The sequence below is a fragment of the Aulonocara stuartgranti genome, assembly GCF_965226115.1.
Source record: "Aulonocara stuartgranti genome assembly, chromosome: 14".
Taxonomy (NCBI): domain Eukaryota; kingdom Metazoa; phylum Chordata; class Actinopteri; order Cichliformes; family Cichlidae; genus Aulonocara; species Aulonocara stuartgranti.
This window is the reverse complement of record NC_138950.1, coordinates 16,012,804-16,027,030: the sequence shown is the minus strand read 5'-3', so window position 1 is coordinate 16,027,030 and position 14,227 is coordinate 16,012,804. Positions and strand designations below refer to the sequence as shown.

The following is a 14,227-nucleotide window of genomic DNA, read 5'->3' as shown; positions in this document are numbered from 1 at the left end:
TGTGTTATTATTACAGGCTGCTGATAGCAAAGGGTGTAAACACCACACCGTTTCCTCCCTTGAGTTAGGTGCCTTTTTTATGTCATAGGTCGATATTAATTAAAGAAAAAAAATGGTTTCATTAAAAGATGCTCTCTGCTGTTGTTCCCTTTATCCCTAGGACCAATCTTTGTGGGCATGTCTCGCTGGCATGGCAATGGCAAACAGAGAGCTGACTACTGCAGAGATGGCTTATGCTGCCATTGGAGAGGTAAGAGCACTACTTATTGGCTAGTTCAGCTAAACACAAGTGTTGTAAACCACCAGAAAACCATAAAAAAGAAAATTCAGTGAAACTTCAGTGAATCTGTCAGTGAAAAGAGATACTGTATTTCTAGCTTCCCTCTTTGCATATCTGCTGCTTCACCTCTTTCAGTTACCTAGAGTTCAATACATCAACTTTCTAAGGGAGCAGCCATCTAAGGAGTCATCGTTGGCCCACATGCTGCTGTTCAGTGGTCAGGTCCAGGAAGCTGAGGCTGCTTTCTTACAAGCTGGTCTCATCTACCAGGCCATACAAGTCAACATTGACCTTTATAACTGGGAAAGGTATAATTCTGTATATATGTGTTCATGTTGGAAATGTACAGCTAGTAAAGAGACAGTATAAGCAGTTTTGGGAGATTTTTATTCATGTATGTATTTTTTGTATTTTTGGCTGTGTAAGGATTTTGTTTTATGGAGGTAGTCTAAACTTAGGTTTTAAAGAGTTAAGGTGAAGCATATTTGTTCACAGAGGATGCATGTCTGTCTGCATCATGTCATCTTGTGTCCAGGGCATTGGAGCTGGCAGTTAAACACAAGACCCATGTGGACACTGTGCTGGCCTATAGGGAGAAGTTCCTACAGAAATTTGGCAGGAAGGAGACCAATAAGAGATTCCTGCAGTACTCTGAAGGGGTACGTTATGGTGGCCTGTCTTGCTGCACTGTATAAACTGACTTGGTCAGCAACACACTGGAAACATTTTTAGCTGTGGATGGTGTCTATTTCTAATTATTTCCCATGGGTTATCAACTTTGTTTGCTCTGCTAATACACTCTAAGTGGCCTTAAAAAAAGTTGGTTTAGGGAAAAACTATGTTACCTTAGCATTTCTGTTTACCATCCAATCAGAAAAGCCTACAGCATTAAACTGCAAAAGGAGGCAAATCTCTAGCTGCACCTGACCTATTTAATCCCAAATATTGCTTGCAGTAGTGTTACTGGAGTGCTTATCACTGCAACAATGCCTAATATTATAATTATAGTCTCAAAGTACAAATACAATAAAAAAAGTTCCATATAACAAAAAGAATCACAGAGACTCTGTTGGTTTTAAAAGATGGTTGAGATGGTTAAAACCTTCTTGTAAACTGGTTAAAGGAAAGAAAAATCCATTCTGATTACCGTTTGACTTTGTTCTTTCTACACTTGCCGTCATGCCAAAAATGTTTAGGTATATATATATGTACAGTTTTTGTTTTGCCTCTGTTCACAACCACAGTGGAGTTTGGCCCCATTGTCAGAGGCTCAGAGTTAATTTAGACAGACGAGCAGTTAGACGAGGCCTGTTTCCCTGATATTTCATTACAAATGAGGCAGGCATAACATCTGAAGCTGAATCAAAGTGCAGTCCCTCTCTCAAGACTCTTCATGCAAGTATTAAAAATGCTTAAAATAACATAATATGTAAAATCATGTTAGTCTGATCAGTTAATTTTGAGCCTCTAAAAAATGGGGACCATCTGTAAAAATGGCTGTAATTTATAATAAACTGATGAATAAACTGTTAACACCAAACTTATTTGTTAACCCCTTGAATTAAAGCTGAAAGTCTGAACTTCAATTACATATAGTTTTATTTAAAATCCACTGTGGTAGTATAGTGAGGCAAAACTATAAAAATAGTGTCCTTTTCCAAGAAATTATGGACCTAACAGTGTCTACTCTTCCCAAAAATGCTAGCTTCCAAGATGAACTGATCTTCTGTGGACAGTTTGTTTTTAATCCAACTCTTAAAAAATTGAGAGCGACACAATAATGGAAACTACTGGACTGTACAGATGGTAAATATCCATCTTTAATAGGATGATCAAACATGTGCCAAAGAGATAAGAGAGTTGTTTTGGGTTTTTTTTACACATCTAAAACTCTTCCAGTTTATAGTGTTGGCGCATACAATAACCAGACCGTACTAAATCATATCCCATGTAAACAGCTGACCCCGAAAAACTCAGCAGTAGGTAGGATTTCAGCCAGACTGCAAGGAAAAATGTGTGCATGTGACTTCAACCCATGTGATCACCACTGGAGGTTAAAAAGCACCATTATCATCCTACACGACCTTCCCAACTCCTGTAAATTGTTCAGTAAACATTTCTAATTTTAAAAGTGTTTGCAGTACTTACACTAATTACTCTTAAACAGAAAGAACCTACTCTAATGCATTACAAGTTGCTTTCTACTACCCGAGCTCAGCCAGCCTTACAGTTTGGAGGGATTTACAGACGATCTAGCAGCGTCTTTCTTAGCGTATCCGAGGCTAACATTTGAAAGCCAGTGTTTTAAGACGCTTACTATAACTTGTTTTCCTTCTCTTTTAATGGGGGATAACTCCCATTACCAAATGCTTCCCGGAACTGTTTATCAGTTAAAATAGTGTTTCTTACTTTCTCATTTCATCTCATCTTACTGTGTCTTCCAGGTTGAAGTGGACTGGGAAAAAATCCAAGCAAAGATAGAGATGGAGTTGTCTAAAGAGAGAGAGCGAGCTGCTAACACCTCTGTGAGGAGCAGCGTGGCCTCACGCCGTTGATTTCTAAAAATGTTTTTTATTTTTTTAAGAGGGTCATGTCCACAATAAGTACAGCAAGTACGATTACCTTCATGTAAAAACCAAAACTGAACAATTTTGAGATTTTGTGATGTCTGTGATGCCTGACTTACACTACACACATAGTCTTGTCAAGTTACATATAAAGCTTTAAACAAAATCGCTTATGTTACTGTTACTGTGGGTGGCTGATAACAGTTTTTTAAGGCTGTCTGTATTTCTGACCAACAGACCTGTGGCCTTCCTGTTGTAGTGACTGATTTTGAGTGAATCAAGTTTAAAGTTAATCTGTTTTCATTAACAGTTAAATAGGTATACGCGTTCATCTGTAAATTTGTATAAGTGTTATTTTTGTCATGTTTCAGTTTGTTTTTTTACATTAAAATATATTTTTATAGTTTACACATTTATAGTGTTGCCTTGTGGAAATGCGAGAATGTCCATTAATAAAGCATGTGAACCATACTGTATGTATTGATCCAAAATGTCCTGTTTCTTTGTTTTCCCCTTTGTGTCGTGACACTTTACTGGTTTTATACAAGGATCAGGGACTGTCTTTGAGGTCTGAGATTTATTTTAAGCTTTGCACATGCACCCTGAAGGTATTTCTGTGTGCATGCGTGTTTTCACAGTCTTAAAATAATGCAGGGCTTCTCTTTTTAAATTGTTCTTGTATTTCCTCCGCTGCTGAGGTGTGAAACAGACCGCTTGCCACGGAGCTCCACCCCCTGGTTGGCAGAGGGCCACTACATCAGCAGAGGGTAATAGCCTATTCATCTCCACTAGTGGTCCAGGAGGATGAACATCTTTCTCAGGGCTCTTCAGAAAGGACTCCTATACTATGTCATGAAGATGCAGATGGATATGGTAGAAAGTGAACAAGATGAAACAGTGAGTGGCAACAGACACACATCACAGAAAACAGTAGGAAAATCTCTCTCTTGGGTTGGGTATCTCTTGCTGCTTATTTTTTTTTCTTAGCAGTTTTCCTGTAGTTTTGGTCACTTCACTTCTAAAAGCCTTTTTTTATTTCTGTCTTTCCACCAACTATCTATCTGAACTAATGTATTTTTAAGAGCAGACAAAATAAATCATTAATTAGTCATTGAGGTTAAAGCTAGTTGGGTTCACTGAACATCTTCCGTGTTCAAATTCCACATAATACAAGAGTAGTGACGATTTTCCTGTAATTTAACACAAAGCAAGTGAGCATCATGTGCTTGGCGTCAAGCACGCTTTATCCAAACAACTCCTTCACCTCAAACCATATAGATGTGAGAAAACAGCTAAATGGTGGAACTGGATGACCACGTTTCACATCCATTACTGGGAGTGGCCACACACAATAAACAGCAACATGTGAAATCAGTTCATGCTTTCTCTTAAACCATGCATTGCGTGATATACCTGATTCACTCAATTCCACGCCTCTACCTTCAGCCATATCTTAATGTTAAGAATATAAAAGTCACATTTAGATTAGACTTTCTATAGTTTTGAGTCCCAGTGGCAAATATCTTACAATGAAATGGCCAGTGTAAATATTTCATATTTTTGAAGCTACACAGCACACAGTGCCAAACAGATGCTCTTCTTTTATTAAACCATAGAAGTGTATATCTATATTCAAAGACTGGCTGGTTCTCATATATTAAATTGATAGCCAAGCTCTCCCAAAAATACACTTCCCGGATGTAATGCAGAATTTATGAGGAGGATAGAGAAGGATAATGCTCATTGATTTGACATTTTGAAGTTTGTCTGTTCTTTATACCAGAGAGCTATACGATAACTGAATTATGGGCTCTGATTCAAAACCCACTGAGTGTACCAATACTGTATTTATCCCTGTGTTTTTATAGATTTGCATCTCCCATGAGCGTATATAACTATCCTCTCCCCTGAGAGAAGACATACAGCTTTACTGTTGATGTTTACAAATGGAAGTCAGTATATAGTGAACTACACTGACTAGGAAGGAGAAAATGAAACGCAACAATCACACTTCTCATGGGTTCATTAGCCCTCAAACATGGCCTCATGCCGCTCAGGGTCTCAGATCCTTTACCTCATCTACCCATCAGTGGTTGTTTTAGTCTGGATTTAATGCTTTTAAGTCCAAACTCCAGCCGCCCACAAATGTCCCTCAGGAAAAGAAAGCCATCAGTGATCACTACTGGCTCTGCCATTATGGTCAGGCGATATTGGTTTACAAAAGCCACCACAATCACACTCAGACTTTTAGAGTTGGGATCAACTCAGGGTCTCTAATTGTAAAGGCTAGCTTTACAGATACGGTTCTGCATTGTTCGGAATGATGAAAGATGAGCACTTTGGAGCTTCTGGGATAAATCAGTTTAGTTGATTTGATAAGCTGATGGTTATTATCTGCTTTACACCTGCTCTTGTATCTTTAATGGGATTTAATTTGGTGCACTGTTTATATGCAAACACCTCCTTTTCATTTCTGCACAACAAACTGAAAACATTCGTCCATCTTGAAGTTGACGGGCAAATAAATTGAAAAGTGTTTTTTCTTTCAGTTCATATGTAAAAAAATGCAGATCTTTCAGAACCTTCCATTATTGTGAATTCGAAATGATCCAATACTGTTCGTACAACAAAAGACGTTTGGCTGGCTTACATCCAGCAGTAATGCAGATTCTCATTAGAATTTTTGGCCTGGTCCTAAAGATAAGACAATACGATATGGAGAATGTGACTATTTACCAGACACCCAGTCAATCACAAGGTAAAGAAATACTAAATGAACAAAATTGCCTTTTCAGTATTATGGCATTAATTCACAGAAAGCATGTTTTCTCAAAATCTTCTTTCAGATGAGCTAAAGTGTAACTTCTTGTTTCTTTAGGACAGTTAGCATCAGCAAAAGCAGACTTGAATGTATTCTCATCTGGCATCTTCAAATCCTTCTGCTTTAACAAAGAAAGAACATTTTCTTCAATGCCGCGTGTGAGCTAGTATTTTTCTGTTTTGCTCCTTGGGACAGCAGCTATCTTCTCTGACATGCCTTCATAAAAGTGCAACTTTAGCTCTTATCAGTCTGGAAGCTGTAATCTCATTCATATTTTTCTTCTTCTTGAGTTCATAAGCTGGGACCTGGGGCAGTAAGGCTTCACTCACAGGAGAGATGTCAAGCATTGAGCAGGTCATTTATATAATGCTCATCTATCAGCTCCCAGTGGAGTGTGTATGTGGGGGTAGATTGCTGCCTTCATGCTGATAAGCTAGACTCCAGGGCTGGCTGGTTTAAAAAAAAGTGTCTCAGAAAGAATTATAACAGATATTTCCCTAATCCTTTCTCTCTTTCAGTCCATGTCTAAGGGGACTGAAAAAACTATTTTCTTTTTTTGGATGCAAATTTAATAAAGAAAAGGCTCTACAAAATAGTATGAGAATTTTTCAGGTTCGGCAGTATATTAAGCACTAAGAGAGGACCTCAGTTTGACAGGAAATCTGTTTCATGCTGCCGTTAAATTGAGGTGCTGAAGTTTGAAAAAAGCTTAATGCGATTGTACTGGAGCCAATTTAGCTATTCCCAACACAAAGCGCCTCAATTTCAGCCTCCTCCGCTTACTTTATAATCTGCTTTTCATAACCCAAGCGGTCATTTGCATACAAAAGGAAAGCAGGTTCCTGTTATCTCAGAAAACACGTAGTCCTGCATTTTTCTCAGCCTTCTCTTTTATTCTTTACATTCAGGAGTATAATTGCGCTTGTTCGTTGTATCTCTGCAAGATTTTTTTTACCCTGACTATATTAAAATAAGAATAACAATGTTTCTGTAGTCTTGCCCAGTCTCCGTCAAACAGAGTTGGATGTCCTTGGGCTCTGAGGTCCTGAGACCTCCAGGGCAGCCAGCCTCTGGTCTCCGGATCTCGGTCCTGTTGCTCTCCCTCTGCCCTGGCCGCCACTCTCGTTTTCGGACAACAAGTTCTCACCGGACCGGTCTCTGTGCATGTCTTGCATGCTTTCCTCATAGGTGGGCAAATACTTAACTTCGTCATAGGCCGGCAGGTTTGGAGAGGCAAAGCCCCCGAGGTTGTATTCGGGGTACCGCTCCAGCAGGGAATCCTGGGACGCTGATGTGTGTCCGTGAAAGAGGGACGGCTCCTCGCCGCGGTCGTGGTGCGGGTGCCGCCGGGGCCGAGGGCAGATGATCCGCTGGATGAAGTAGCCCATGGCAAAGAGCAGCAACAGGATCAGGATGCCGGACAGCTTCCGCGTGAACCAGCCGACGTTGTCGAAAAATGCGTGGATGGAGAGCTGGCAGCAGCTCACCTTCGAGCTGGCACTGGTGTTCCCTGTGACGGTGGGCGGACAGCAGTGCTGGTTGACGCCGCACTGGACCTCCCCACAGCTCTGGGCGGCTTGACATGCAGAGATCAGGCATGCCGACAGAAATGTGCCAGTGTATGCTGTCCGGCCGCCGCCCGGCACACGGGGCATCATCCCCCAGGATGGAGCAGCTATCGGCGCGTCTCCAGTACGCACGACGTCGTATCGTTAAGCCCGCTCAGGTGTTGCAGGACTGCTTTTCCTTCCAGCTGTTCGCGAAATATGTGCTGTCACAGCTTCTGCAGCGAGGAGCGGGACAGCAGGTGCCCCCCCTCCCCCTGCTGAGGACGACCTGTCTGCTTTAGTATGGGCGATCGGAGTGGAGCCACCTCAGTGTCTGAAGGCAGCAGGGATGAGATTCATGAATAATCTTACATCATTATTAGGTGAAGATATCTTTATTGGGTCCTAGCATGTCCTTACACCAGTGAAACCCGCAGATAGCCAGCCTGTGCTCCTGGTTACATATTCTGCCTTAACCTGAAGTCTCCTGCACAAAGACACATGCAATCTCACCAGTTTTCAGACATCAGCAGCCCCCCTCTCTGATCACTACGTGCAATGTTTGCTGCAGAGCATCATGATTTATACTTTAAAGATCCAATAAAGAATGCTGTAGATGTAGGAGGAGGGGTGACAAGAGGAAGGAGTGAAGATATTGTGCCTTAGTACCTTGTAAAATTTAAACAAGTCTTTGTTCTATAGTGATAGATTGAGAGCAGAGGTCCTTAAGCCAAGGAACAGCAGCAATACTGCAATACAGAATTAATTAACTGCAAGTAAACATCCTGCATTGGAAATGTAGGATAGTGCAGATTATGTACAAATTCACTTAACAGTAATATGAATGATAGAAGATACTATGAAGTATTTGTGGATGAGTAGGATATCAGTGTTGGCTTTGGTTAAGGTGGAGCTAATGTTTCCCATATTGTCCCAAGATCATCATATGTTTCTGAACTCTTTAGGCTAGTATAAATTAATAGAAACCTTTTATAATGTAGAGAGGTAAACAGCTGTAATATCTGAGACTGACACGTCCCCAGATGCCACTTTATGATCCATTGCACCCGAAAGACTTTAAAACTGTCCCATCACTGAATTCTGAACCAGGTAAAAACCAGCACTGGTGAATGTCCCTGACACAAGGCGCCAACAGCTCCAACCGTCTCATTAAAAATGCAATGTGGATTGTAATGGCCCCCATTAGATGAGTGTCTGGATTCCCATTAGTTCAGTATCACCCTAGAGAACCATGTGTCTGCAGCATTGAAGAACATAACCATAAAACTAATTCCTTGCTTTAAACGATAGTCTCTGTGCCCCGTGTGTTAATTTATGCTAAAGATGTCCCTTTGGATAACATCCAAGAACAGCGGGCTCACTAAGCTGCTCCTCAAGTCCTGAATATTAACTGATTAATTAAACCACTCTGCTTAATTTGTTGTCTTGCAATGAATTAGCGACTTGAATAATTTTCCGCCGTGGTTGTATAGATCGACCAGCATCATTTTTCAAAGGCCTGTTGTCCTTTTCTTTTTCTCTCTCTTTCTGCGGTGAATAGCATTTATGATATTAAGACATTACAGGGAAGACTACAGCCTCTGATTCTATTTTAAAAGACAGGGTTGTACTGATAAATATAAGGACTTTAGAGTCTTTTGCAAAGTCTACATTGTTTAAATTGTGGTGAATCCTTTTAAATTACAGGAACATTTCACCCTGTCTTCATGTTACTGTTTGTTACTGATAGTCAGTCTGTATTCGTCTCTTTCCTAAACAAGGCCTAATGCACAATACACCAAATCCAATTACTGGACCATTATGACATGAAATTCAGTAGAAGAAGAGCACCATGCAACCTAATTTATGCAGCATCGTATTTCTTTCTGTAATCTACCTCAATTAGGGAAATGTGATCACAGGGCAACTTTCCAACCAAATAAACAATCAATAGCCTGTGGACCATGGCTCTGAGAGTTCAGAAACCCTTCTCAGTTCTCCCCTGTTTCGTTTTTCCAGCAAGTCTGCTTCTCAGGAGGGCTCTTATTGACAAGCACAGAGAACAACTGCTATTTTTGATCACAGCTTTCACTCTGTGCAGTGTCTGGAAGGCAGAAAAATGCTGCAACCTGTACAGTATGGAGGAAAAACTGTGGATATTTGGCTTTTAACTGACTCAAATCAAGCCAATTTGAGCAACTATATAGATAAGAATGTAAATAAATCTTTTTATCCTGAAGAAAAATCAAAGTGTAAAATGAATTATTTATTTATTTTCACTGTTCATCTGCACGATTGCCTTGCCCCCCTTGTCTTTTCTAGCAGTTTCCAGCAAACACATCAAACCAATTGGAGACCAACTACATCCCACAGGAAACATGAAAATAACATTCACCCCCCTCTTTGTAACACATAGTATATTTATAGTTTGGAATATTTGATGTACACAAGTAGAAACCCTGATCCTTGAAGACAAATTCAGAATGCAACAATGGATATTTTATATGCAGCAAATCTGTTAACACCAGCAGCACAAAGGCGACTGTGTTCCTGTTGCGTTAACTTGCACAAAGTCTCAGCCTCCTGTATGGCCAACAATCGCTGTGATAACACTTTCACTATTCTATATCACTGTAATAAATACGCCGTCCTGTGTGCTTCCATTAATCTGGCACAAAGGTCTCTTGTGTTGTGCTTAATAATTCAGTCTTGTGGGGTCCATTAGCCGTGTTTAATGATGAATGGCAACGTTCATTTTCATGTGTCGAGGACTCTGATGTACGGCCCGCCCAACAGTCAATGTCATGCTTATCATGTTTGCATTAATTATGAAACAAAGAAAGCCTTGTCCGGCCTCTGGCTTTGTTAATGGACCCACTGATGGTTCTGGGTTTCACTTTATTTGCTCCAGAGCAGAAGTCACAACCTCAGGGTTACTGCCCTGAGATCAACTTCAGCCTCCGTAGCTTCTTTTCTGCAGCATTTATGGAAACAATGAGATTTTTTTCCTTTGAATGATAGCAGTGTTTCAGGTCCACAAATATACATTATATAAAGGATTTCTTTCTGTGTGATCGTACCTAAGAATAGCTGCGTCTGGCTTTGCAGACAGGGGAGGATTGATGCATAAGTTTTAGCTTGTTTAACATATTAGTGTATGAATTCGGTATCTGTGCAGGATATGAGTGTGGGTGTCATCAGTGCTGTGTATTCCCATCAGCTTGAACTCTAATAAAAAGCAGGGCCTGCAGTCAGTGAAGATTGTGTGAATCCAGAAAGTCCCACACCGCAGCTATTTCACACCCACATACTTCCTCTAATCTTATTGCTCTGCTGGCTCGGAGGTCTTAAAGTGTACGGACTGTGCATGTTGAGAGTATGGGGCAACTGTATTTATGTTTGAGTTTGTTTGTGTGGGTGTCTTTGTATGGTTTCATTCTTTTTCATTTTTTTCTCTTCTTTTTTTTGCATAACTGGACAATGTGGTAGACAGAGACACGAAAAATGGAGGCGAGAAGAGATGACGTGGCACAGGTCACGGGACAGACTTCATTTGAAATACACCATAGTGTAAACTTTGCGCCTTTGAACAAGCATGTGGTAACAAATATACTTGAGGGAAAGTGTGTGCCTTAACGAGCACCTTAATGTGGCTTGCTCTCCCAGCTTTGTGTAGTTTTTGGCAGGGAGATGAATCAGAATCCAGACTTCCTCTGAGAACGAAGACTTAAAGAAATCCTCACCAGAAGACAGAGGGGTAAAATCCCTTCTCTGTCTAATGGGAATTACTTAGTGCTCTTAGTAAGTCAGATGTTTGGAAGGTTTGTGCTGAGCCAAGCTTTTTTTTTCACTTTATAGTGAATAACCATATAAAGCTGCCCTTTTGATGGGTAATAGCATTAATTTATTTGACTCAGCATTGTTGCCTTCTTTGAAAATTTAAATATTTTATGTGCAAATGCCCTCTCCACAGCCACATAAGCACAACTATTCTCTGTGTAAAACAAAAAAAGTATTAATTATGTGTTACTTTCACTCTACAAAGAAGAAAAATGTTTTTTTTATTCTTTGAAGGTGACTTTTTTGTTCTTCTCTTGCATTAAGTTTTGTATGATTATCTAGCTGAGAGGGTGGGAGATTGCCATTTAATTCTCGGTGGCTTTCTGTAACCACACATTTAATGTTTGATTGGATTTCACATATATCTAATGTACACACATTCAACCTCAGACATATTTAACTGAGAAAGTTCTTATCCCAGGGAGGTGACTGTGGTGTATTAAGGGGGAGCACAGCTTTTCCAAACCCACCCACTTTTTTTCCGCCCTATAAGATAACCCATGTACCACCCAGCTGCAGATGACTCAGTTACTGTTACTCACATACACACACAAGGCAGACACCTGGGGGTTAAATATAGGATAATTTTACCATTCCCACATGTTCTGAGTGGGCGTGGAGGTCAGAGGATTTTCGACCCCCTGCCTCCACACCCCTGCGCTGAGACACACTAAAAGGAGGAGGTGGTCTGTGTCTCAGAAGGTGACTATGGCTTTCAGCACTTTTACCAAACGCCCACATTATATCCCAGGATTCCTTCTTCTCTTGCCCCTGAAAAAACAGCGTTCCCTGAGGGAACTCTCAAAATAAGGCATTAACAGCATGGAGGGAAAGCGGGATAGATAAAAAGAGAAAGAGGCCATGACACAACACACATTATACAAAACGCTGACGGGCTTAGTATAGAGCAATAAGTACATAGACTGTGTAAGCAATGGGAGGGTGTAAACTAAAGCGACAGGAGAACAGAAGAAGGGTCACCTAAAAACTTGTAACCAAGCTCCCCAGAGGCCATGCAGACACTAACTTCTCTCTCTCTCCCCCCCCCCCCCCCCCCCCCTTTGCCTAAATTATGACCTCCATTCTTCCATTCTACTTCCCAGCATGCAGTTTTACAGATGTCCAGAAACAGGAAATGTGAAAATGTACAGCAATTTAAATCATTCTCCTCTGGTGACGAAGGGACAAGCGAAGATTCCCAAATACTTAGTATGCGTAGGCATCAAATCCAAACAGCATCAAGGACAGATACTTTTCTTCTTAGAAAACATGCAACATGCAAAGCCTTCAGAGATTTCCATGATTCCCATGTCTTTCACAAACAATAAACAGCAAGAAACCAGACACTATGGACTGAACTTCCTGGTTATTGAGGCCATTTCTCAAACTCATTAAGTGTTTATTTGAAAGCTCTCAGTGTGTTTTTGTTCTATCTTCCTCCCCCCCCGACCCCAGCCAATGGCAGATGGCTGCCTCTTCCTGAGCCTGGTTCTCCTCAAGGTTTCTTTCCGTTAAGTGGGAGTTTTTCCTTCCCACTGTCACCAAGTGCTTGCTCAAAGGGGGTCATTTCTCTGTATTATTGCAGGGCCTTTACCTTATAATATAAAGCACCTTGAGGCAACTGTTATTTGAATAAAAGAGAAGAGAACTAAATTGAAATTAAATTAATTTCAGCATTCGAATATGCTGGGAATGTTAGGAAACTGCAGTTCTCAGTATAACCATTCAAATGTGAAAATATCCATTTGGATGTGAGTATTAAATAAGAAATATAACAAAATGCTGGAATAAGCATTCACAGAATAAAGAGTAAATGTGATGCTGTCAAAGTATTAAGTATATTTTTAATATGTATATATGGGGATAGTAAGCTGTAACTTTACTTTGAACTTAAAACTTTACTTTAAACTCTGAGATTTCATATATTGGGACAAACGACACATGCCTGGACACTGTAGGTGAGAGCCTTTCATTGGATTGGAGGTCTGAGGTCTAGGTTCAGCAATATTTAGTGCCAAAAAAATGAGCTGACTAACTGAATATACCTAAAATGATCAAGTTGTTCCTTCCTTGATTGTATGGACATGGGATGGGATGCCAGGATTCATAGTTCAGAGAGCACGAGACATCATTTTCGCACATGGATTGGCCACCACAGAGCTGAAACCTTTATCCCACTGAGGATCTTTGGGATGTGTTTGAGAAGACTTTAACAGTCCAACTCTCCTGTCGTCACTTCTAGGAGATCTTTGTGAATAATTCATGAAACTCTGGATGGAAATAAATATTGTGACATTGCATAAGTTAATTGAAATACCACAGTGAATGTGTCCTGCCAACAAAGCTAAAGGTTGTCCGATGAAATCTTAGAGTTTAACTTTTTTTTGGCTGCCCAGTGAATCACACAGTGTCATTATTTGTAGAACAAAAACTAAGTCATTATGCAGAAGCAGTTTGTGAAAAACTAAGTGCACCCTTATTGCTTCTATCGTAATTACAGGGAGTGCAGAATTATTAGGCAAATGAGTATTTTGTCCACATCATCCTCTTCATGCATGTTGTCTTACTCCAAGCTGTATAGGCTCGAAAGCCTACTACCAATTAAGCATATTAGGTGATGTGCATCTCTGTAATGAGAAGGGGTGTGGTCTAATGACATCAACACCCTATATCAGGTGTGCATAATTATTAGGCAACTTCCTTTCCTTTGGCAAAACGGGTCAAAAGAAGGACTTGACAGGCTCAGAAAAGTCAAAAATAGTGAGATATCTTGCAGAGGGATGCAGCAGTCTCGAAAGTGCAAAGCTTCTGAAGCGTGATCATCGAACAATCAAGCGTTTCATTCAAAATAGTCAACAGGGTCGCAAGAAGCGTGTGGAAAAACCAAGGCGCAAAATAACTGCCCATGAACTGAGAAAAGTCAAGCGTGCAGCTGCCAAGATGCCATTTGCCACCAGTTTGGCCATATTTCAGAGCTGCAACATCACTGGAGTGCCCAAAAGCACAAGGTGTGCAATACTCAGAGACATGGCCAAGGTAAGAAAGGCTGAAAGACGACCACCACTGAACAAGACACACAAGCTGAAACGTCAAGACTGGGCCAAGAAATATCTCAAGACTGATTTTTCTAAGGTTTTATGGACTGATGAAATGAGAGTGAGTCTTGATGGGC

At 40.6% G+C, this 14,227-nt stretch overlaps 2 protein-coding genes across 4 annotated transcripts in view; one reads left to right on the top strand and one right to left on the bottom strand.

Annotated features, from left to right (window-relative positions):
* ift80 (intraflagellar transport 80 homolog (Chlamydomonas)) overlaps window positions 1–3,323 on the top strand; it is a 57,357-nt gene extending 54,034 nt beyond the window's left edge. For all 3 annotated transcript variants that reach the window (XM_082503419.1, XM_082503420.1, XM_082503418.1), the window contains exons 17-20: window positions 161–250; window positions 416–588; window positions 816–939; window positions 2,725–3,323. In XM_082503419.1, coding sequence (XP_082359545.1) covers window positions 161–250; window positions 416–588; window positions 816–939; window positions 2,725–2,835 — 498 coding nt within the window. In that variant the 3' untranslated portion in view covers window positions 2,836–3,323. The remainder of the gene's footprint in view (window positions 1–160; window positions 251–415; window positions 589–815; window positions 940–2,724) is intronic.
* A 3,217-nt stretch (window positions 3,324–6,540) lies between these two features.
* Window positions 6,541–7,838, bottom strand: c15h3orf80 (chromosome 15 C3orf80 homolog). Its single transcript, XM_082504142.1, has one exon. It carries the CDS (start codon window positions 7,324–7,326, stop codon window positions 6,679–6,681), a length of 648 nt encoding a protein of 215 aa, XP_082360268.1. The 5' UTR covers window positions 7,327–7,838; the 3' UTR covers window positions 6,541–6,678.
* Window positions 7,839–14,227: the final 6,389 nt, after the last annotated feature.

What these genes read in the sequence shown, in the direction of transcription:
- c15h3orf80 (XM_082504142.1), bottom strand. Translation starts at nt 7,326, where the DNA reads ATGATGCCCCGTGTGCCGGGCGGCGGCCGGACAGCATACACTGGCACA.